This window comes from Panulirus ornatus, chromosome 27, assembly GCF_036320965.1.
Source record: "Panulirus ornatus isolate Po-2019 chromosome 27, ASM3632096v1, whole genome shotgun sequence".
Taxonomy (NCBI): Eukaryota; Metazoa; Arthropoda; class Malacostraca; order Decapoda; family Palinuridae; genus Panulirus; species Panulirus ornatus.
Window position 1 is genome coordinate 2,906,505 of NC_092250.1, and position 25,645 is coordinate 2,932,149.

General features: G+C 36.1%; 1 protein-coding gene across 6 annotated transcripts in view; it reads left to right on the forward strand.

Moving 5' to 3' along the window:
• Window positions 1-25,645, forward strand: part of Grip163 (gamma-tubulin complex component 6) — a 94,425-nt gene that overhangs the window by 57,146 nt on the left and 11,634 nt on the right. For 5 of the 6 annotated variants that reach the window (XM_071678100.1, XM_071678101.1, XM_071678097.1 and 2 more), the window contains exons 9-22: window positions 1,688-1,797; window positions 2,604-2,714; window positions 4,195-4,536; window positions 4,852-5,074; window positions 6,154-6,288; window positions 8,067-8,166; window positions 10,102-10,294; window positions 11,428-12,958; window positions 14,761-14,847; window positions 19,464-19,590; window positions 20,648-20,807; window positions 21,605-21,746; window positions 23,334-23,490; window positions 25,397-25,564. In XM_071678100.1, coding sequence (XP_071534201.1) covers window positions 1,688-1,797; window positions 2,604-2,714; window positions 4,195-4,536; window positions 4,852-5,074; window positions 6,154-6,288; window positions 8,067-8,166; window positions 10,102-10,294; window positions 11,428-12,958; window positions 14,761-14,847; window positions 19,464-19,590; window positions 20,648-20,807; window positions 21,605-21,746; window positions 23,334-23,490; window positions 25,397-25,564 — 3,586 coding nt within the window. The remainder of the gene's footprint in view (window positions 1-1,687; window positions 1,798-2,603; window positions 2,715-4,194; window positions 4,537-4,851; window positions 5,075-6,153; window positions 6,289-8,066; window positions 8,167-10,101; window positions 10,295-11,427; window positions 12,959-14,760; window positions 14,848-19,463; window positions 19,591-20,647; window positions 20,808-21,604; window positions 21,747-23,333; window positions 23,491-25,396; window positions 25,565-25,645) is intronic. The other variant, XM_071678098.1, reaches the window with a different exon arrangement.

Sequence of the window (25,645 nt, forward strand, 5' to 3'; positions counted from 1 at the left end):
TGTTCCAGATAATACCTTAGTAATTACTAAGTGTGAGAAGCAGTTAGACAAAAAAATATTATTATTAGAAAATATTTGGGAAAATTTGTTAGTAAAAGCAGCTGATGATGAAAACTAATTTGACAGGTTTATATAGCTATTGATGTTGAGGAAATGATAGGGGGTATATTAACATGATAATAGTGATTTTCTGTGACAGTTACAAAATAATAATCCTTTACTTAGAGTAGCAGTAAAGGACATATGTTTGTGTGTGTGTGTGTGTGTGTGTGTCCCCTCTACATGATGAAACCATTTCAGTACAACTTCCTTAGCTCTCTCAACATATCTCTTCTTATTAATACATCTTTTTCTTATCTGATCATTACTTATTTCTTATTCGTTCATCCTTATTCACAGTACATACTGTCTGAATATTTCATTTCCAGGACATCCCATGCCTTGCATCTATACAACACCTCCAGGACTACTATTCTGTCAAACATCCCCATCTTTGCCCTCACAAACAGTGAAATCTCTTTCCACACTCTCAATGTTTTCTGGACCTTAACCTCCTTGCCCACACTTTGGCTTAATGCATCTCCCATGGTTACACTTGCTACCATGTCTACTCTTAAGTATCTAAAACACTCCATTTCATACAGGTTCCCTCCATTCATACTCAGATTCCAACCAACCTGTCTCTTTCACCGTTTAAACTTATGAACCTAACTTTTATTAATGTTATTCTCAATTTTCTCCTCTCATACATGCTTCCAAATATATATTTTTCATCATACTTAACCGTCGTCTCCCATGTTAGCGAGATAGTGCAAGGTAACAGACGAGGAATGGCCCAGCCTACCCACATTCACATGTATATACGTAAACGCCCACACACGCACATATACATACATACATATACATTTGAACATATATATATATACACATATACATACACAGACATATACATATATACACATCTATATATCCATACTTACTGCCATCATCCATTCCCATCGCCACCCAGCCACACACGAAATAGCATTCCCCCAGCGAGGCAGCGCTAGGAACAGACAAAAAATATATAGTCACCAATTTCTACAGTTTCTCACTTGAGTCTGCCATTAGAACCTTGTCAACAGCAAACCCCACTTTCTCTTCTCCCAGGCCCCTTACCACTAGCAAACTGCAGATCCACCTCTCCCTCCAAAGCCCTCACATTTGCCTCCCTCACCACACTATCCTGAAACACAGTAAACAGCCATGGTAACATCACACACCTTTGTTGAAAAAGAGAAAATTTTTCCATACTTAAGGTAATTGTGGTAAAAATTGCCAGAAATCTCACTTCCTTCGTCAACTTATTTACACAATATGGCCAGTTGGCTGAGCTGTAGATACTTGTGTCCATTCAGAGGTTGGAGTGTGTGAGAAAGAGATTGGCAGCTGCTGACAATGGTTAATGATTCCTTGAAGCTGGTATGCTTACTTTTTTGTTTCAGACATTGGGTTCCTAATTAGATATTTTATCGAGTTTGCCTTGACTACAAAACATAATTGCAAGTGCCTTGAGGATGGAAGACTTTTTTTGGCATTGTTTTCATATATGAAAAAATATGTGAATAATTGATTTATACAGATTTTTATCATGAAGCATTTTTAACATTGTTCACTGTGATATTGATTCTTGTTTTATTTTCCTTAGGAGTCTGGAACTTTTTTTGTGAAGGAAGGTCTGTGCTACCCAGGGGTAGCCCCTGAACATCTTCATGGCTCTCTGATGCCCTTTGTGGAGTGTGGCACACTTGTGCGCAGGTAATGTCTTTTTTTTTTGTCAGAGTTTTGTTGTATTTCACTACCAAGTATTCATTTACCTCATTATTATATCATTTATACACAAAATAGCAAGAGCAGTTACTCTGCATGGGATCTACTGTATTTTCAGTTTTATATCTTGTACAGCTTTTGGTGTACAATTGAGTATTTCATACAAAACCAGCATATACAGTGATATATACACATGTCCTTTGGTCTTTTCAGAACACCTTCCTGTCCTCTGATCTTCTGGGATCATGCCATCTAATGTTCTATCTTTGTATTTTTCATTGCTCACCTTTTTCAAGTGTATACTTACAATAATTTTCCTCATGTGTCCATTACCTCCTTAGTACTTAAACTTTTGCTTAGTTACTTTCTTTGTAGCATCACATCTTCCTTTCATTTCTTTATATATTCACTCTGTCACTCCTCCATACTAACATAGTGAGTTTACGTTACAGTATGTCAGTACATGCATTTAAGTAAAGCAAAAGTTAAATAAGTATGATGTGATGAAAAGAAAATATATATACAGTTATAGTGAGCCTTTCAAACAATAGGACTTAAATCTTTGGTTGTTATTTAAGCATGTTGTTCCAAATCCTTTTGTTTTGAAACAGATATGTCTTTGACTAAAGTGATCTACAATTACTTAATATATACTGGTCTTTTATTATGGTGTTCTCAGTTCCCCACAGATGAAGTCTGCATGGTTCACACCCACTCCTATTGCTCTTTTATCCTCTAACCATATGAAACCGTACCTCTTTGTTCATTTTACTAAACTGAATGTTTCTTTCAAGGTTGGAGACTGTTAGTGCAACTCCAAGGTTTGACACTCAGCAGGTGCTGACACAAGGATCAGTGTTTCGTGCATTTTCAGTCGCAATATCAAATGTTCTTCAGGTGTACAGGTGATTTTTTCAAATTGAAGAAGTTTTTATGCCTAGTAGGATGGGGAAAGTCTTCACTTATGGGTAAAATTCATAATTTAGAGCAGTATCATTTTCCCTAAAACTGTTTAGAAAAGGTATATTCCCCTTCCACCTTTCTATTGCCCATTAAACAGCAGTTGTGAAGTTTGGTAAATGCAGAGTTGAGCTGAATTTTAGGATTGTTAATGCCCTTTTGATTTAGGCAATTACAGAGTTATGTAACAAAACTACAAAATATCTAAATTGAGTATGAAGGAAGAGGTTGTAGAAGTCACTGAAGTTGAGTTATTCAGGACATAAAAAGAATATAATTGCAAGAATAATGAAACACGAGAGTTTACTTAAACCAAACACCAGTGAACAGCTGAAATTTGAATGACAAAAATTGAGATGGGAGAGTATACTCTGACAGCTATTATTAGAGTAAAACACTGTGGTGGAAGAGTTTTAGTGTAGAAGATGAATACAAATCTTCAAGGTTAAGACGTGACAGTGGTTGTTGGAGAGTGTTTACCAGCTTAGCTGAAACTGAGCAGGTGAATTGAGGGTATTAAGAGGATTGCTGATTGGTTGAAATAAATGATTTAATTGGGTAATGTATCATAAAGTAAGTGAATGGAATCAGGAAGTTTTAGGGACAAAAATGGTTGATTTAAATGTATATACTGAACAGTTCATTAAGATCTCTTGGGGGAGAGATGTTCAAGCTGGCCTCTGCATGTCGGGTGCTGAACACAGTACTGGGGGGTTGGGGCACCTGATGACTGCCCTCCCTCCTGCCCGCCTTGCAATAATACCTTTGCAAAGTACAAGGGACGTAAAGTCCATCAAAGGGCAGTGCACGTCTATTCATATGATCAGGTGATGGTAAATAGGGCTGTGACATCCAAGGTAAGGTGAACCAACAAGGAGGTGGGATTCCTTGCTGGGTCAGAGACAACTGTGTTTATGAAGTTAGAAATGTTACCGGTTGTTTACTGATTAAAAGAATGATTGCTTCATCAACCTTTCTCATCAGCTGTTAACCTACAGCTGTCTTCACTTTTCATCTCTCAACAATGTTGTAAATTCGTTCATAATTATTTTATATTAGTCATAACAGTATTCTGTAAAAAATTGTTTTGAAAGTCTTTTGCTCAAATTAAGTCTGTTATGAGATATCTTCGGTGGCTGTTATGTATTAAGGATTAGGATCCCTTCATTACCAGACTTTCCTCTGATTTGTTCTCTCTGGTATTCCCTTTTGAACATATCAGTTCTCTCATTGCCTGTAAGATATGACATATAAGAAAAAGAGCTATCATGTTACTTTTAATTCGAATGTAATTTATTTTCATGTGCTTAGGGAATTATATGTTATAAACCCTGTTTCCTTTGTATGTTCTGAAATTTTGTAATACATGTACATTTGACTTACGTGCAAAGTGAAATTATTAATCAAGGTTTATATGACTTTCAGAGGCATGGTATTTTCCCTAAGTGGAGAAACTCATCTTTCTAAGCTTCAGCAGAAAGCCCAACCATTAGTAAAGAAAATCAGATTTGTTGCCCACTTGTGTAATGTCACTCCAAACTGTGATAAAGTTAAAGAAACATCTGGTCCTATATTTAATACAAAGGCAACATATATTCAAGAGCCTGATTGCTCACAGCACACATCACTTATTGGAGGTCACCAAGAAATGTTTCGAGGTCTTAACCTCCTTGGCGAGTTACTTAATCAAATTATTGTAACGAAGGATCGAGCTTGTCTATTGTTGCTTGTATCCATTTTCAAAAATTCCTGTGCACCTTTCTTCAGGTAAGTTTAAGTGACTCAACTGTGTTATTTCAATGAGATCCCCATTTTTATAAAACTATACAAAATCATATAAGTGAAATAAAATTTTTCATATACACATGATAAGACATATATTAAGGAAGTGGTGTATGTAACCTTTCCTTACATAATGCATTGATCAGTGGAAACAATTAATGTTGTTAAAAGATTACTAAGACTGATTAGATGCATAAGATCATTCAAAAACTTATTACAACAAGTGTGTGTCATAGGCACAGGCATTAGGTGAATCATGCATTCATCTATTTTTTTTTTTACTTTCTTTCGTTGATACAGATATTTGGAGGACTGGATATATGAAGGAGTGTGCTCTGATCCTGGACTGGAATTTATGATTGATGTTGATGGAGCATCATTACTGAAACGTGACAGGAAGTACTGGACAAATGGCTATACCCTGCGTGATCAGTCACATGTCCCACCATTCCTCAGAGATGTGCTACAGGAAGCTTTCATCTGTGGCAAAGCTCTTAATTTGCTTAAGCTTTGCTCTCCAAAGGTAGCTTCAAATTTCATAAAATATCATATCTTATTTCTATGAACAGAAGAAGTGTGAAGAATTTAATGGGGAGAAGTGAAGAAAAAGGAATAGTGTAGTAAAAAGAGGCAAAAGAGTAGAGAGGAGTTAAAGGGGTCCTTTGCTTATATATGTGTAATATTTTCTACCCTGTCCCTAAGGATGACATATTTAGACACACTTATATTTCTGTATCATATATATTTCCGCTATCCAGGGCTGACAAAAATGAGTTGAAAATAGCTAAGAGAATGGTAGGGCCAAGTAAAAAGATGGATGATGAGGTTGAGTTAGCTATCTGATAAGAAAAACAATGTTATTTTTAAACCAAAATAATGGATCAAGATGGATGATAGCTGAGGCAGGTAACCTATCTTTTATGAGGCTCCTGCAGCTCTGAAGCTGAGCTTTATGTGAGAGCAGTGTTAGGTGAGAAGGCCCTCAACAACCTGTTGATAATGATTCAGCTTCATCAAAAGAGACCTCCCTATTGTGGTGTTAACACTTGCAGGCAGTATCTGGGAACACCAGTAAGATAACTAGTTTTTATTTATCATTCTGCCCCAGAACCCATACATGACTACTTTTAGGTGATGTAATTACTTGCAGGCAGAGTCAGATAAATTGAGTATATGCTTTACAGGAGAAAGGTTAGGAAAAACTGATAGATGAATTATGTAGGTAACTAATTCTGTTTGACCATAAAAAGTTGTGGCTTGTAAATCAAAGTAAACTATCTCAGACCAGAACATAAATGCTCAAACTGAAGGAAGCAACCTTGGAAATTTATTAAATGATCCAGACTTATACAGTTTCTTCTTTCCTTGAAATTTTTCTTCTTCCTATTGTATAGTTGTACTGGAAGTTGGTCTTAGCAGCTAAAATTATTATTTTTGGATTGACTTCAAACATAGACTACATTATTTTTGTCTAAGATGTTTGAGTTACGGTGAGAAATATCTAAAGAAGAGTTCTTTTCTCAATATAAACTTTGGATATATCAGCATATAAAAAGGTCTTAAATATGATGCTCCTTAATTTCACATCCTTTGTTATTGCAGCATCATCTTGTACATTCCGGAGGCATCAAGCACCCAAGTTTACAGTTGTGCATATCATTGGAGGAACAAGAGCAGGTGCATCTTCTTTGTGAAGCTTATGCATCCCATATGGAATATTTGGCAGTGCAAAATCAGGTAAGGTGTTGCATAGTACATATAGTGATTAAGCACCATCTATCTGTCTTTCAGTATCTCTAATGCCTGTTCCCTCTGGGAAATCCCATTAAGGGGTTAGCCATAGAAAAAGAGTCTTCACTTATCCCTGTCCTTACATGCCTCACTTGCATACATCATTCCACACATTTTCCCATCATTTCTCTCCCTCCAGTAATCTTTCTTTCTATTTGTCACGGGTAGTCTTCCCTCTCACGCCAGCCCTTTTCATCATACAATCATTCACCCTTTATAAACTGCCTGCCTAGCATTCTTTCCACATTTCACCTACTCTACCACTCCACTATTCATTCCCTTTGCACTCCCTACTATACCACATCTCTCATACACCCTATCATTTCTCTCTTCATTCCACATGCTCCTATCAAATAGCTGATTTCCACAGCCTGGATTCTTGACCTCTATGGCTCATTTCATGTCCATGTTTCAGCTACATAGGTCAAGGTCGGGAGGAATATACACTAAACAGCTCAATTTTATCTTCAGTGTTTTCTTAGCCCACAGGGCAACTACAAAATGGTCGTGCATACTGCATTAAATTAGAGTAGATGGTGATTTCACACATACATGTTGATGCCAAATTATTGATATGATTATTCATTAAATAAGGTGATGATACAGAATGAATACCTTATTGATGCTATTTATTCACTCATACTACACTTTATGCATGCACTGCTTCTATTATAAAAGCTCTTAATAACATTCAGCAGTGGTCTATGCTTACTGTATAAAGTCTGACTTCCCCAAAGCACTTTACTCTTCACTTTATTGTATGCCTTCTCTAAATCAATAAATATTGCATAAACCTCTTTTTCTTCTGAATTATCTACTATGTCAATAAGTGCAAAAATCTGATCTGCATACCTCATCCATCCTAAAGCCACCTTGTTCTACACCAACAAAGGGTTCGCCAGTCTTTTTGACGTGATGAATCATTATCCCACCTTCCCTGCTGTCCTGATGAAATTCATTCCTCCGTAATTCATACATTCACTTTTCCTTCTCTTGCCTTCACAAAGTGAGTAGTAATTGCCTTAATCCAGCATCAAGCACCTGACCAATTTCCCATGATTCCTTACACATTTCATATCCATTAAACAACTGTCTCATATCTGTTCTTCACCATCTCACTCACAATTCCATCTATACTGCTATCTTTTCCATTCTTCAGTAGCTTTATTATGCATCATATTTCCTCCTTTGTTCTGTTTTCTTATTTCATAAATTTGATCCCCTTTCTCCTTACCTCTGATCCTATGGTACCAGTTAACACACCCCTTTTGCCATCATTCAAAAAGTTCTTGAAGATGCTTTCTCTATCTCTTCCACACTTTATCATTTGTAACTACTGTACAGCTTTTCCAGGCTTGTCTAACTTAATTTTTTCCTTACACTTACCTCTTCAGTTTTTACTTACCTCATACTTTTATATTCTCATTCATTCTCATATTGTAGCTGAGATTACAATCCTGAATATCCTTGCTTCTTTCATAATTTGTGCTTTATCCAAAGAAATATTCAAGTGATATATGTCTTTAGGCTAGTCATTTGTATCAATAAGGAATAGCAATGGCCTCAACTTTAAGCCCTTCAGGACACCACTGGTAATTTTACTCATTCTGGAAACGATAGGTTCGTAGCAATTTGTTCATAGTCGAGATACCTCTACTACATTCAGTTGGCAAAAATGAGTCATTCCTCACAAAACTCACTTTGGGTATTTTGTCTTTCACCAGGTTACAGCCAAACAAAGGGCAGAGCAAGAAAGGGAGGAGAGACAACGTTTGATATTGTTATCCTCCAAAAAGCATGCTGCCATCATTAGGGATTTAGAAAGTAAGATGCTATAAATATTCTTGTTAGAAGCTTTAATTTTTCAAAACTTGTGTTTAGGTAGAGCAGGGATGTTGCAAAAGTCTGTGGCTGTTTAGTGGCTGAATTATTGGCATGAGCTGAATTAGAATCTTTAGCAACCTGTGTGTTTTGCATTAAAGTAGGTTACAATTTCTTAGGTATGAAAGAATCAGCTTAGAGCTTGAGATGGATCTGACCAACTAAGAATGCACCGTTTAATAACATTATGCCCTCTCCTTGCATTGAAATCTCAGCTTTCCCTTGGTTTTGTGGTTGACCTTGGCACACATTTTTTACAATGAAAATGGTTTTAAGTATGCTGCTAGAAGTAAGTAAAGTGATGATAAAAGTGATAGTAAGCATGTGAAAAATATACCCCAGAGGATGAGGTACTCACATTTGTATCCTTTGAGCCAGTAACTTAAGTCACAGAATGCTGTACCATTCATTGTAATTAGATCATGTTAGATAGGCTATTGGATGTGCTGCTAAAGAGTAGATGTGAGTGAAAGTGGCCTCTCTTCCTGGCACAGCCTAATTAACTTGGGAAATGATGGACAAGTGAAAGAAAAGAAAGATAGGCCAATTTGCAAAACTGTAGGTTTTCTTACTTCTTTAATATAGGTGGAGTCCCAATAAATACTGATGATGTGTTGAGTCATGAGACTAACACATATAACAGTCTCCTTGAAAAGGCAAGGTCATGTCTCAACTAATTAGAAGTACTCACATATAACCTCCAAATTTATCTAATATTTAAACACTACCTATTGATGAACCCTCTTTTTCTCTTACATGACAGTCTGCCTCCATAGGTTATTGGGATCACGCCTAGTCCCCCCCAAATGAGAAGAGGTACTACGTCATGTTTGTGGTTGTCTTGCAAAATTGTCAGTTGTGTCTTCCCTTTGACAAGAGAAATCTGCTTTGTCGGAGTTGCTCTTCCCGTTTCTATTCTTCTAATACATATATGTTTCAGCCACAACATTTTGTTTTTACTGCTAAAGATCTTAGCATGGAACGTAAGTGTATTGTTATGTGAATATGCATCATGCGCCATATGAAGGTGGCTGTGACGTATTTCAAGATCAAATAACTGTCCTTTTTATGAAATCAAATGTTGTGGCCAGCAGCTTTTTTACCATTGAATATGTTAATATAAGACATGTTATTGTAAATTCATGAAAAGCTATATGAAGGATTATTTGATACTATATTGAGGCCAATATTAGACTAACTTTCAAGGTCAGATTTTTGTCAACATTACGAAAGTAATCTATCATGGAAATAGCACTTCTGAGAACCGTAGAGGGCATGCTGCAATGGTTTGGATGCATGGATAGGATGAGTGATGAGAGGATGACTAAGATGGTATACATGTCAAAAGTGGCAAAAACCAGGAAATGTGGGGAAACTAAGGAGGAGATGGAAGATTTATTTGATTTGCTGTAAAGTCCCTTTAGCAACATTGATTCCCATACTTTGGTAAAATATGCAAATGTCTTACAAACCCAGGTTTTGTTGGACTAGTGACAATGGAGTTGACTTTTATATTCATGGAACTTTCATTTAGTGCTTATATTTATATTCAATTATGTTTTTTCATACATATGTATTCACCACTTCCCACGTTAGCAAGGTAGCATTAAGAACAGAGGACTGAGCCTAAGAGGGAAAACCCTCACTTGGCCCCTTCTGTTTCTTCTTTTGGAAAAGTAAAAACTGGAGGGAAAGATTTCCAGCCCCCCACTCCCTCCCCTTTTAGTCACCTTCTACAACTAAAAGAGGAATACATGGGAAGTATTCTATTTCCCCTATCCACAAGGATAAATTATGTATATGTATTAATTTTTTTCTGCATCACTTTGCATTTAAGTTTGAATTTAGACAGCTGACTAATCCTCATGTAATTTACAGAGAAGATGAAAGATGTCCGCCAGTATGAGATAGAATATAAAAAATCCCAGTTTCAAGTACTGAAAGAAGAAATGCTAAAAGCAGAAGAACGAAAACATGAGGAAAAGAAGAGGGAAGCAGATCTGGATCATAAGATTGCTCTAGAAATGGAAGAGAGAGAAAAGAAGAAACAGGAAGAGGAGGAAAAATTTAGGTAAAGAAAAATATTTTTGAATTCAGTTTCCAGTACCCCAAAGTCTCCTTCACTACGTCTTTCCTTCTCCTTCCTAATCTCACTCTACACTTTCTTTCCTCTACTTCTGAGAAGAACATCCTCTTAATCAGTATTTCTTTGCTTATCCTCTCCATATTTCCAAACAACCCCTTCATTAGAGGTGGCACTTGCTCTTCTCCTCTTAACCTTACACTAACCCTAGGCTTTAACCATTAGCATTGCCAAACCTTTCTTCCAGCACCAGTCTTTCCCTTCTCATCCTAGTTTCATTGACTGAACATGCCCTGATAACACATCGGACCTGCCCATAAAAAAGCAAAGACAAGACATCAGATGTGCAAATAAAACACTTTGGCCTAATTGTTGCCCTATATCTTACTTCCCAATTTTATCCCTGCCCTTAGTATCCAAAAGTATTGAAAAACTGATTCATAACAGAATCAAACAAAATATCCCTGTCTCGCCCACATAGAACAGGTTTAAATGCATTCACTCCACCACCACACTGTACACAAACCTCATGCAACACTCTCTGGATGGCTTCACCCAACCTCAACCCCCTCCCAAACATTATTAGTGGATATTGGCAAAGCATTCAACACTAACACTGTCCCTCAGTACATTCTCACCCAAAAGTTACTTGACACCTGTTCATCATCGTTTATCCATTGCCTGTCACTGCAGGTATATTTAAAGAGTGAGCATTACTTGCTCCCTATTTTGATGTAACCCTCAGTAGTCAGAATCTTATTTGTTTAAGCTTATCCTTGCATTGCTTCCATTAATCTTTCTATACATATGAGTACACACTCTGTTGTGTCATACTTTCTCTTCATATATTCAAATCTATGTTAATAATTTAAATTCCTCACATTGTTTTTATGCTTTTATAGAAAACCAAGTTTCTCTTTCTAAAATGTTTTCTCCTATGTCCCATAGTATCTATAAACTAAGATAAGTCTGGTACCTCCTTCAAGCCCTTTCATGAAAATAAATGAGTTACAGAGATATTCTGAATGTTTTCTGTGTCTCCTGATTATATCCATCCAGTTAATGATATACCAATTCAGTTTCTTTGCATAATACTCTAATGATATTACAATTTCTTTCAGAGCTGAAATGGAATCATATTATCGACAAAAAATGTCTGCTGCAGAACGTAGTAGGGCTCTTGCTAACTGGAAAGTGCAACGTTGTCTGCTAGGTGAAGCTCGCAGAAAGTATATCCTCCACACTAACTGGTTATCTCAACAAGATGATACAGAAACTCTGAAACTAAAAGAAGCAAAACATGGTGAACCAGGTTTATCTTACTCACAGCAGATTTCCTCACATAGCAGCTCCCCTAAAGTTTCTCAGAAGGGTAATTCAGACACAAATGTACCAGAAAAATTGAGTCCAAATACGGGTTTCACTGGAGCTAATTCAAATTCTTGTCATGAAAAATTTTTTGATATTAAAGACAGTCCAAATCAAGAATTTTCATCAGTCTCTGACATGTCACAATCATTTATGAGCACCTCATCTGACTTTATAGAGACACCTCATGATGAAAATCTGCCAGATTTTGAAGCAGACCCAAAGAGATCCATGAGTTCCGAGAAAAGTTATGCAGAGAATAAGTCATCTTGGCCATATACAAAGAGTTCCATTGGGTCGAATCTTTACGAAAGACCAAATGATGTTAGTGCTTTGAGAAATAAACCACCATTATTATCTACTAGGGTTGAAGCCTCTGTCAATAAAAGAAGAGTACTAGAGGAAGAATATGAAATGAAAACTGAAAAGACAGAAGGTGCTCATGGTGTAGTGACAAAGAACACTGAAGGTCAAACCACTGCTGCCAGAATATTTGGAGAAATGATGTCTGATCAAACGGGAATATTGTCTGATGAGAATCGCAGTAAGGTCCTTAGGGACGATTATGCTATTAGTCAAGGTGTTGGGGAAACTGCTTCAGCACAAGATGCTAATGCCAATTTTCCAACAATTGGTATACCAGTATGCAGCATGAGTGATAAAGATGATGAAAATGGAAACGTGGAAGGAGGCTGTCATCCATATTTGACTGATGACATTAATGCAAATCTAGCAACTGAAAATTCTAATACACTTATAGGGTCAGTATCTGCTTCAGTCTCTTATAAGGAAAATGATTTTAAGGATACTAATGCAAATGTAGAGACTTCTAAGAACAATGTTTCTACAGCAGCAAAGATGGATTCAGTTGAAAAAAATGACAGAAACGTAGGTGAAGATGAGAACAATGGTAACAATATTTATCAAAATATGAATGAAGTGATTTCTGAATTTAAGGAGAGACGTGCTCAGGCAGCTGCAATTAAGCAGAAAGTCCTAAACGAAGAATTTCAGGCTACTACAGCAAACAAAAATACCATAAACATTCTAAGATCCACAGCAAATGCTGTAAAAATCAAGCAGAAAGTTCTTGATATGGAATATGGAATATCAGAGAGTCTTGAGACAGCTATAGGACAGTATAAGAATGAAGTAGTTTACAGTCGACAAGTATCAAGTGCTAGCACATCTAGCTACAAATCCTGCTCTTTATATGAAAGGCAGACCTCTGGTTCAACAGCTTACACAACACCTGATGAAGAGAAGCCAGTCTTAATTGATCAGGTATGATTACTTTTTATATCAATTTTTAGATTACTTTTTATGTCAGAAAACATTTAAGGGAAAATGGTTATCAAAAAATTATTTTCATGTAGAGAATTTTATATGATGTACCCTTGAGAGAGCTTTCTGATGATATGTAATAGAAAATAGCTGGAATTTGATTCAAGAAGCCAAACAACCCCAACAAAGTATCAACATTGTTTGACATGCCTCCTTAGCAGGCCAGCTAATCATGAACCTAAGGAAAGTACAGAACTGTCAAGCTTTTATCCCTTAGTTAAGGACCAATTGCAACCTCAATGCTGACCAACTTTCAGAAGTATTTTGTACACAACACAGCTGGTTAGATGTTCCAATATCTGAATTTAGATGGATTTTGAATTGGAAAACATTGCACATTAAGAAATGACAGGATAATTATTTTATGGTGGTGAACCATCACGATAGTTATTACTGTCACTTTATCATGGCTTGTGTCTTATCTTAGAAGCAGCAACAATGAAGTCTGAGGTCTGAGAGGTTTATTCAATCTGTTGTGGGGAATTTTATCAAATGCTTTTTGCAGTCCACAAACACATAATCCAACCACCTTCTCTCTCTCTCTCTCTCTCTCTCTCTCTCTCTCTCCTGGAATTCACTCTGTAGGAGAATTTTTTGTTTTCAACAGAGATTTCATCAGTATAATGTGGGGCAGTTTATGCTCATCCTGTAAGCTTATCTTGTTTCTTCACTACTAATAAGTTTTATAGTTTTTGTTGAAGGACATAATTTATGCTTCCATCAGTTGAATACCATTGTGCTTATTGCACTGAGCTTCTAGTATATGGTGAATGATAATTAATAAGTTTGAAGAAAACAGTTGATTATTGAAACATGGATATTTTCACATTATAGTCTGTAATGATTAATCATCTTGTCTTCTTAAAACTTTTTTATTCAAACTAGACATATTTTCCAAACTAGACATTACTTGGAAGCAGCACATCTTACAGTTAAAATCTGGTAGCACAGTGTGCCTGCAGTTTGAAAGTCAATGAGAGGATGCCACAGTCTTATGGTAGGGGTTTAGATAGTTGAAGAATGATATAAAATTTATAGTATTGGGAAAACTTTACACAACAAAGAAAAAGTGTGGTAGTTGGAAGACAGATCTAAAGCCACATAACATTGAATTTTGGGGACTTGGGTCCTTAAGACATGTAACAGGTGTAGCGATGTTGGTATAAGCACAGACACCACCTTTGAACCGGAATATAGTTCAGTATTTATAAAGTTATAAGCATTGTTTAATTTCTTTTAAAGCTGAAATTTATCAAAACTATGCAGTATTTATTTATCTATAACCGTACTTACAGAATTCACAGCATGACATCGGAGTTACAGTACAGTATATCAGAAATTGACATGTTTCTAAACTATAACTTATTCTGTTGAAGATAATTTTCATTGTTTAAGTGTGCAGTGTTTTGGATTGTTCTGCAGTAAGTCATCACTAAGCATACATATTATAAGAATGAATGAAATCGTCAAGTCTTTACTGTAGAATCTGCCCTCTCAAAGTGAGCATGAGTCACATATTTTCAGCCTTTAATCTAATGAAAGTTGAGACATCTACTGCTTTTGAAAAATTTTATGATTCAAAGCATGTCCGAAGTCTGATATTTTCCTGCTTTGTTTTGCTAAATACAGATCTTAATATTCCTTTCAATATCTACCTATTATATTTAAACCTATGATAGCCTCAGGCTTATATAAGCCTGGTTATGCTGAATTCCCTTTCCTCCTTTCAAAAACTTGCAAAGGTTGGAGGAGAAGTGCTGAAGGAGCGAGGAAGGAGCATTTATGGTCACGCCTCTGATGCTGTCATTCATAAACTCCTCTGGAAACATGTGAGTGGCATAAGATGCCCTTTCCATAAAGATTTTATTAAACATATTTGTGTATTTGAATTCATGTTATAAAGATATGAGTAAACATATAATTACCTTATTTTACTGATTATTGTAAAAGAATTTTTTAACCTCTTTTGTTAGCAGACGGCTTTTTCTTTGGTTATATGTTCTTGAAGTCAGTTTTTTGCACCTTAGAGGCTTGGATTGCACCCATTTTTTTTTTTTTTTAGAATTTGGAGACTGTATAGTTTTATCCTTAAACTGATTTCTGTTTGAATATTGAATGAAAATACTGCTGGTTTCTCATAATAACTGATACAGAAATGGTGTTTCGTAGACTGACAAAGTAAATAGTGTGTAACAGTTTAAGACTGTAAAGTGCAAGTTTCATTGCAGTATAGTATTGTCAGACCACTGCAGAGTGAAAATGGCTTTTGTTTGCATGTAAAGGATAACTGGACATTCTTCAAAACTTAGAAAATTGATCAGTATAGAAAATGTCATATCAGTTCACATACTTAACTTCTTATATGTATACTGTACTTTGTTTTACGTTATGTATTTTATAACATTTGGTTTTACGTATTTCAAATTTAGTCTCATAATGTTATATACAACACTTGGTTTTACTTATTTCAAATTTAGCCTTTGATTAAGCATGCAGACTTCCCACCTCATGAAGATAGGTTCAGCCCCAGTCCTTGAGAAAGTTCACAAAATGTTACTCATGATGCTGTGATCAGGACTGATCAGGCCATCTCAAGGCCATAATCAGCATGTTATTGCTTGAGAGGTTGCCATCCATCTATTGGGAAATTATGCTTCGTGTTGCTTTATTTTTCACTTAACTGTCATATACTGTATGACTATCTAAATGGCAACATTTGTTACATCAGTGTAATTTGATACTACTGGAAATGCTTCACTTTGGATTAAAGTGTTTTCTTAACAGGAGTCAGCCTGTCAGCAAGAAAGATGAGAGAAAGTTCCATTCTGGTAAGTATATAGCGACATCACACTTTTCATCATGTTGACCCACCTTCTATCCCTAAGGGACAGGATCATCTTTCATATAGCCACTATTCATTACAGTCTGCTCTAAGGGAGATTTGACCTCATTAAAAGCTCAGGTTTTGATTTGCACAAATGAACACAACATTTCATTTCCCACTTTGTGCTGAACTTAGTTAATGTCTTAATATTGCATGCTTCTTCCATGACATTTATTGGACCTTCTGTCAAGACATAATTTGCATCCTCTTGTTGATGCTTCATTTTGTGTTGAAGGGAATTATGGTTTAGATTTCCCACCAATTAAAGTTATATGTGTGTGAAGGGTTCACTGACTTGATGGTTGTGTACAATCAGGGGGCCTTTTTTTTTTTTTTTTTTTAACTTATACATCTGTATTATCACAAGTTTATCCCAGTGTGACTTTGATTTTTGTTTTCCTAGCCATGTATTATTTTCATACTATACATAGATTTCCCACTTTTATTAAGCTACTGATGCTGAGTGTGATTGTAGCTTTAATTTGTGATAACTGCAAGAACTAATCTAGTGTAAGGTGGCTCCCAACTAGTAAATCAATAAATCAGTCATTTTCCTACATAGGTTGTATATTATCTCTTGTTTTGTACTGTCTTCAGCAATATGTACACTGAACTTGGAACAAGATTTGCAGTAAGTCAGCACAAGGATGACATGCAATATCATGAAATGTTCCCTCTTTATTGTGAAAATATTAAAAATATCTTTGTTTCATTACGTTTTTTCTCAGTTTTTTAGCAAGTAAGTTCTCTTTCCCCATAGGGAGAAAAAGTGCTCATTATAAACCTTGTTCCTTGTAAGTTGTATTATTGTTTGAAGTGAGATAATGTTGCAAACTTAGCTCAAGTGTTTATTATTACTATATTTATTTATTTATTTATTTATCATACTTTGTCGCTGTCTCCCGTGTTAGCGAGGTAGCACAAGGAAACAGACGAAAGAATGGCCCAGCCCACCCACATACACATGTATATACATACACGTCCACACACGCACATACACATACCTATACATCTCAACGTATACATATATATACACACACAGACATATACATAGATACACATGTACATAATTCATACTGTCTGCCCTTATTCATTCCTGTCGCCACCCTGCCACACATGAAATGACAACCTCCTTCCCCTGCATGTGCGCAAGGTAGCACTAGGAAAAGACAACAAAGGCCACATTCGTTCACACTCAGTCTCTAGCTGTCATTTATAATGCACCGAATTATTATTATTATTATTATTCCCTGTTGCCTCTCCCGCATTAACAAGGTAATGTCAGGAACAAAGGAACAACAACCTCATTTATACACATCCTCTTTCAAATTGTCATGTGCAGTATAATGTACTGAGACCAGACCCTATCATACCCTGCTAAGTTCCATGGACTATTCCATGGTTTACTTTGTTCAGCCTACAGACAGCAGGAGCACGTCACATGCCACATTGATCCAGTTCAATTTATCTCACGCATGCCTTTCACTCTCCTGTCCTGAGTATTCAAGTCCTGAAATCCCATAGCCAAAGATGTCTTCTTCATCAGTTCATCTTCTTGGTTTCCCATTATCCCTTTCTTCCTGTGTTGGTTTAACCTAGATCCTCTTAATCTTTCTTCAGTCATCCCCTTTGTACATCCAGACCTATTGAGCATACCCTGGTCAGCTCTTTCAGTCAGACTGCACGTAGTATATCACAACTCTCTTATAAAGTCATTCCTTCCACAACCAACTTGCCTTGAACTACGTATCATCCTCATGCTTTTAATTTCCAACATGCACACCTATTGGTATGTTGCCAGTGGGCTGTACCAGGGTATGTGAAGCAGACAAAATGAACAAATGTACAGTCTGTTGGGTTTGGCTATGTATAGTAGGTTCTGGTTTCAGTACATAAACATGACAACTAAAAAGTGGATGTGTGCAAATAAGGCCATTGTTTGTTTGTTCCTGATTTTACCTTGCTAAGGCAGGAAAAGCAATTGTAAATTAATAAAGGATCATTATTTCTAGTGTTATCATTATTACCATAATTATGTCGGTCTAATTTTTCCCTCAACTAAACTTATGTATTAAGTTCCTCAAGAGCTGAATCTTTTCAGGAGGGGGCTCAGTAATTCTGAAGGCACTATTTTAGAAGGGTCTAGGTTTGGTTTTGTTTTTATTTGCCACTGCCTGAATTCATCACTAATTCTACCTAACATGAGAGGAGAGGCTGTTGAAAGAAACAGTTATTCTGAAAAAAAAAAAAAAAAGTAGTGTGCACTACATGCTAGCCCCACCTTCATGGCGAAATTTTGTTGTTGGCATTAGGTAGGTTCTAGGCTCTCAGTTTAAGGCAAAGCCTTCTTACTTTCCTACCCTACTTTTTTATTCTTAAAGTGTGGGTACTGTTGTGTAATTGGTTACGTGGGAATTAACTGTTGTGTCCGTTTGTGCATGTCTAAATCTGAGATTGTGATGTCATCCTTCTTCCTATACAGAAGATGGCAAGCAGCAGCTCCATGCATGGTGATTCTGTCCTTAGACAGAAGGCAGGTTTGCTCACAGAATAGTATGGGATGGTGCTTTATAGCTCCTACAGAGTGTGGGGCTCTCTCTCATCACCTTGCTCAGTGGCTTCCTTCACTTGGAAAAAATAGCTTTTCACAATTTCAGATCTTAATTTTGTTTGCATTTTATTTTTGTTGATTTGTTTTTGTAGAATGAACTTTGACATTTTAATGTCCACAGAATTAGTAATTTGTACATTTGGATGTGCAATTTAAGACTGTGCCCTCTGTATATCAATAGAAGTACTCATAATTGGGTTTTATTTTCATAGTTAAACAGTTTCAGTTCCTGTTTCCTTGGAATTATTTGACAGGGCCCCTAAAACACCTTACTGAGCATTTCATTTCAAAAGCTGTTGACATATGGTATAGAAGGTAGCCACTTTAAGCTTGATACAACTATCACCTGCACTGTACAGTGCCTAATACAAGAATTTTTGCATAATTTGTACCCAGTATTGATTAAGCTTTTGACTTACATTTCTTGAAAAATCCTTGGATTCTGTTTCTGTAATAAAGGATCTCTAAAGCAAAAGTGGTCAATGAAGAAGGTGTTGTGGACATGCCAAGAGTACAACTGAATATATTTCAGTAATTTGATTGGAAGCTAATGTAGAGGGTAATCAAAGGTGAGTTGAGAGAACACGGTGAGGGAGGATGTGGATAAGGGATATTCTGTTGGAGGATTCCATAGAAATGTATTGAGTGTCTTATGTGGATATTTTACATGAACCATTGTGCTGTATTAGAGAAGGCATGCAAGATATAAGTTTTTGGGTGAGATTTTTCACACTTGCATTTATAGTCTTTGAGGTTTCTGTGTACTGCATGGTTTATTAGGGTTAGGCATTTCTAATGTTGGATAATTGAATAATGGTTTTTTGTAGCAATACCCTACCAAATTTAAGACTTTTTAAGTTGAATATGATAACTTTTATGTTGCAATATTTTGAGTTTACTTCAAAAACCTATGTGGTCTGTGTAATCCAATCACTTTTTGTTGATATCAGGAACCTGTAATGTCTCCTGCTGGACCATACAGTGATATGAGCCCAGCTGATGACCTGTTATCAGCCGTGAAAAATTCAGTGGTCTTCAAGGCTAAGCCCTATGATGTGGAGAATTTGAAGCTTATGAGTAAGAATACTTATAAAACTTGTTTTTCTTTTTATTTTGTTAAAAGATATGATATTTAAGCAAAATTCTCTAGGAAGAAATAGGTACTACATGTTTATTTTTGTATCTGCAGTTGAAAAAGGATGTCTTACAGATAATATTCAGGGTACAGCTTATTGGGCATCACATATCTGACAGTTAGAGATCCAAGACCAATGCTTAGATCATGTATCAACATCACTTAGTCTGAAAATTTTCTGTCTGTGATGTCCTTCAGTCTTCTTTACAGTGATGTGTAATATATTGCCCACTTCCTCAAAAACCCTGTGTTCATTTCCTATACCTGTAGGCCCCCTACTTTATTGATGTAACACTTACATGGGACATGAAATGGATCACTGCCACTTATTAATGGTCTTTAGTTGCATAATTTGATGTGTCACAAACTACCAGTGTTCGGTCAGTGTGGTAATGATGAGGTCTCTATATTTGCCTTTGTATAAATTTCCATATACTGTCCAAAATGAAGCTTGGAAAAGATATCTGACCTGTATCCATACCCATCCCTTTTAAGCTTATATATATGTCATTAAAATGAAAATGCTCTTTCATTTTATCAGTTTTCTCAGCTCTCCTTGATGTTTTATACTTCTTTCACCCATCTTAAACAAATATCCTTTACCTGAACACAATAACTGTAATCTAGAACTCATTTTGTTTTGCCTCTGAATTAGTGTCCAAAATGTTTTTACTGCTGCTTTAGTCATTCTCTGTAACCTGTGCATCTGGTGCAGCCAGTGAAAGTTGTCCTATGAGTGATATACTGCTTCTTTTTTCACTCATGCTTATTTTCAACTTTTACATACTCTACTCAGAAGTCTTTTTCACTAGTTTCTACCATATATTGCTTGCCTTTGCTCTTCAGAACCAACTTATTTTTTTCTTTTTTTACAAATACAGTTCCTATTTCTGAAGAGTGTCATAATGCTAGTCTTTTTTTTTTTTTCTTTAGGGTTCATATCTGTAGTTGAATACAGAATTTAACTCATTTCTAAAACAAGTTATTGTACTATTGCAGGTTGTGAACCACTGCTGGACATCACAGGGACAGCTCTAACTGGAAAACCCAATATAAGACAACCAAGTACCAAAGAATTACCTTCTGTTCCTACTACTAATGAGCTGTCTTGTGCCCCAATTTATTTTATTCGTTCAATCAGGATGCACCTAGCTACACAGTAAGGAATATTTTTTTTCAGTATGAAATAAAATCACTCATTTCATCGAAAGGACTATCCAACTATTTGTACACGGTAGACACAGAATAATTGAATCTACAAAAATCCCACTAGAATATACTAGAATTGTACCAAACAGTTATCCATGAGAGCTAAGTGAAAAAGATGGAGAGACTTTAATATTCTACACAGTAAAATAAAACCAAGCAAATAGTGAACACCAACTCAAGACAAATAGCTAGGACTGGTTCCAAGCAAACCCAACAAAGATAACTACAGTGGGCATGGTGGCAGAGAACAACAGTATAACTAGACAAGTGGTACTTGCAGTGGGCAGTGCATACTAACCCAGTGTCATGACAAAATCTCATCATAGGTAGATAGTAGTTACTCCCCTTCCACCTACTGTATTTCCATATCTTTGTAAAAAGAAGTACTTGTCACTTTTTTGACTGGCATACAAACACAAAAAATTAAGTAAACATTTTGAGTCTTGCTGCAGAAGCTGCATTTATTAAGGGTGTGGAAATGTTTAATTGAAGTGCCTGGGTGCTTGGGATATAGGATAAGGTTTAATGGTAAGATGAAATCTGAGCTTACTAAAAAATCAGACAACACTTCGGCTAAAATTCAAACAAGCTGTTACAGTAAATTACCACATAATTCCAGTTAATATGGTTACTTTTCAAATGGCATGAGAAGTCATCACATATATATATATATATATATATATATATATATATATGATATTTATACAACCATGGGATGAAGTTTACTGTGTTTCCTCATTGTTGTAGGAGTCGACTTGTTAACTCAAGTCTTCTGAGTGAAGTATTGGTACAGGAGGGTCTACTGGATCATTTCTCTGCCCTCCGTGCTCTTCTGCTGTTCCATGATGCTCATTTTGCTCATGCACTCACTGTGAATCTCTTCAGCAAGGTGAGAAATATCTTCTTGATACATCATCAGTTTGAAACTTTGTATTACCCTTCTATTTCAAAATTATTTCACATCCTGCATTAACAAAATTCAAGATATATTGTGTCTTATTATAGCATTAACCGCTCATATATCATGATCTCTGAACTTTGATGAAGATTCCTTTCTTCTTGATAAGAAATATCTCGCAAACAAAGGTAATAAGAGACCTGCTGTGTTTTGGGATATATTGTAATATTCCAATAACAACCTATGATTAACCAGCCATCTGTCCTTAAGGAGAGGACTACCCTACATTAACAACTGCATGTTTAGAAGGCTGTTGTTAATTGTCTATAGCCTGTCCTCTCCAGTACTTGCTCTGGCAGTGAATATTTTGAGTCAATGAAATGTGCTGTGGGACAGAAACATTCTCCCTTCCCTTATTCCATTGACTACCTAACCAATATTATGGATCCCAGTAAAGATCATACATCTGAATATTTTTGTCTTTATTACTTTTATTTCCAATACTTATGTTGTAAACACTCAATTTTAAGTGAAAATTTTTTTTCTGCTGAAGTCTTGCTTCAGAAGTTCCTGATTCCCTTTGCTCTAACCTTAGGATGTAGAGCAAGTATGATTCATTCGAATTTTGTCATGAAAACCTCCTCACTTTCCTTCAGAGGTTAGACATCACTTATTCCATCTCAATAGAAATTTGGGAATGTTTATCACAGTCACTGTCCTGTAGGTACCTTTGTGGGTTCTTTTAACTGTCCATTCATGAGATCTTTTTAAAAAATCTCTCCTGCCTGTGACCTCCTTTTGGTGGAAAGAAACATTTGCCACACATATCAAATACCCAATCCTTAAGTCCCAGCCAATTTTAGATTCCTGTGATATAAGAAAGTTAGTCTTCTTAAACATATATGAGGATCCTCTCATTGAAGGATATTATCTCAGGGGGCTGTGGAGCTTTGCCAGCACTTTTGTCCGCTATTTCTGAAGTCTGGGTCTGCAGAATATTCTCATGTGGTACCTGGAAGTCTACAAAGTATCTTCTCAGCCACTGCTCACTGTTTCTTTTATAAGTTCAAGAGTTTATCTCTAGCTTCTATATGGCTATTCTCTAACTTTGCTCATTGACTGACTCCTGTTAGGAAGGAAATGCGTATTAAATTCATTAGAAACTATTTTGTTCTAAGAAAGGAGGCCAGTTAGCAAGCCTTATTTTTCATTCCTGACCTTCCTTCCCCTCTGTTTCTTTTTAAACTTTTGTAGTGTGTAGTTTGGGATTTTGCCAGAATGACTTAGCTGTGTTCCTTTTTGTATATGCTAGTTTTGAACTTGTGATATCAACCTTCTAAAAAGGTGGTGAACAGTGGTTCACACAAAGTGATTCTCCCCTTAGGGGTAGATGGTGAATTTATCAACAAATTGAAATTGAGATATTTATATATTACCTCCAGTGATAGTAGGACTTTCTCATTTCCATCAGTCACTTTGTATATTGTACATGTGGTCTCCTAGTATACTATGTAATTATTTTACATTATCTGTGGAGCTTAAAGATTCATATCAATAAACTTTTTTTTTAACTTGCAGTCTGATACAGCAAGCTCCCCAGCTGCACTGTTGATTCCTGTGGAACTTAATAACATCCTCAACAGATCAGTGTCTGATTCATGCTGGAGTACAAGTCCACTGTCTGAAAATTTGTCATTTGCCATCACCAACATTCCACCAGCATTCACCTATGCAAGTGAGTTTTTATCCTATAGTGGTTAAAAATATGCAAATGCAAGGCTTTGGATGAAAGACATGGCTGGAAACTGCAAAGTATTCCTTCCCTACCTTGCAGCCTAAGTCCTTTCTAAACCACAATTAGATTTGGACATGCCAGTACGCATCTTGTAATTAAATGCAGAAAATCTAGGGATGTGTTGGAAGGAGCTTTGTTACTGAATGGTGGTCATCTTGAACTACTTTTGAATGTAGAAAGTGTTGTCAAGGGGTCGAGGATCATTCTTTTTCCAGATGAGTTCATCTGCTGCAGAAAAAAGTAAGTTAAAAATGCAGGCCCTTTCACTTGTATGATCACTCTCCAACAAGTCATACCACTAATGTAAACAGTGAGTTTTTTGGGAGAAGATTACTTTAGTTAAGTTCCTTTTATCCATAGCATAGTGTATAGCATCTAACATGAACAGAGGTACACAAATAGGAGTTAGTCCCTGATCTCCTGAGGAACCAAGTCACTTAGGTACTGCATTCTCATCTGAGTTGCAAGCCTTGATCCATTAATTCAGAAGAGGTACCCTTTGATTGCTGAAGAGCAGACTTTCTTAAAATAGCATGTTTGAGTCTAACATTCAGTATGAAGAAAGCCTCATTCTTTGGAATATCTGACTCCATATGGACAAGCTTTCATCAGCTAGGGTTATTATAATCTTGTGGACTGAAAAGAAAGAGTATACATGCACCAGTTCATTCAAGATGCACTGAATGTTCACCTTCCTGTTGTTCAGGGAGAGAGAAACTGGACAGACAGTAGTTATGTTTCTTTGTCTTATCCATATTCATAGAAGGGCCTTCTAAAATGTCTACCAATTGCTGATTTAGTATAGGTTAGTTTATGGCCAGTAAGTTACACCAGGTAAGTTACGTTATGTTGCTGAAGGTATCAAGGTCATGAAATTTAGTATGAAATAAGGAAAAAATAATTTTGAATATGTGACTTCTGTTAAGTTCCAAGATATCTATTAATATAGGAAAAAGGCAGGTAGGATAAAGAAATGAGGATATATCTATTCCTCAACACATTTTGTAAATTGCTGGAAGAGTATGTTCTGAATGCCAAATTTAAGGGACCCAAGCTAAACCCATCTGAATGACAATATGTGTTCTTGAAAGTTAAAAAGGGATGAAAAACTGCCCTCCTTTGGTAAGGTAATTGAAGCTGCTAACAGATGGCACTGTGATGACACCATTTTGAATCTGAAAACAACAGCCCTAAAATAAGAGGGCAAAGAAATACAAGGAGAAACAAAACACACCCTAAAGATGACTCTCAGAGGAAAAACACACCAAAGAAAAATCTCATCGCCCTAAAGATGACTCTCTGAGGAAAAACACACCAAAGAAAAATCTCATAAGATATATGCATTAAAATATACAAAAGAAAGGAAGAATAAGGTATAAATGGTCCACTACCTGTAAACAAATTTGGATTGCTTGGGTCTTTCACAAATAAAACCTTTTATTGGAGGGAATGACCTAGCTACTTATGCTAACAAATGCAAAAGGAAACCATTATTAAAAGGATTCTTATTATCCTGTTGAGAAAATACAACAAAAGATGTAGAAAAAAAGACACATAAAAAGGCAAGCAAAAGGGTGTTTCTGAGATAAGTATATAGCAGGGAATGAACTGGTTGTGTTCATTTGTGTATATTCAAGCTTTGTTCTCATTATTTCAGCATTCTTTTTTAGAAGAGAGTGGCAAGCGGTGCTATTCCTGCATTTAAAATCAGATGGTGAATTTATTCACAAGTTTTAATGAAGATATTACCCTGCTATTCTCAAATTGAGCAAGGCTTTTTTGTTTCTCTTCCTAAAAAGAGTAATTCCATTTTAGGAGAAATATATCAGTAAACAATTTCTTTCAGTAAGCATCGTGGACTGCCTGGAGCTGAGATATCGCGTACAATGGCCACATACACTTATTTTAGATGACACCACCTTGGCTTCATACTCTCGGGTGTGGACTTTCCTGGCCTCCCTTCACCAGAGTATTTGGGCTGCTGATGATCTTTTCTCTCACACATCTTTTCTCAGTAAGTTGAGTTTGTCTTGCATACAATATGATCACTTATCTTCAGATATACAGATAAAATCAAGGAAAAATCAGAAGTTTA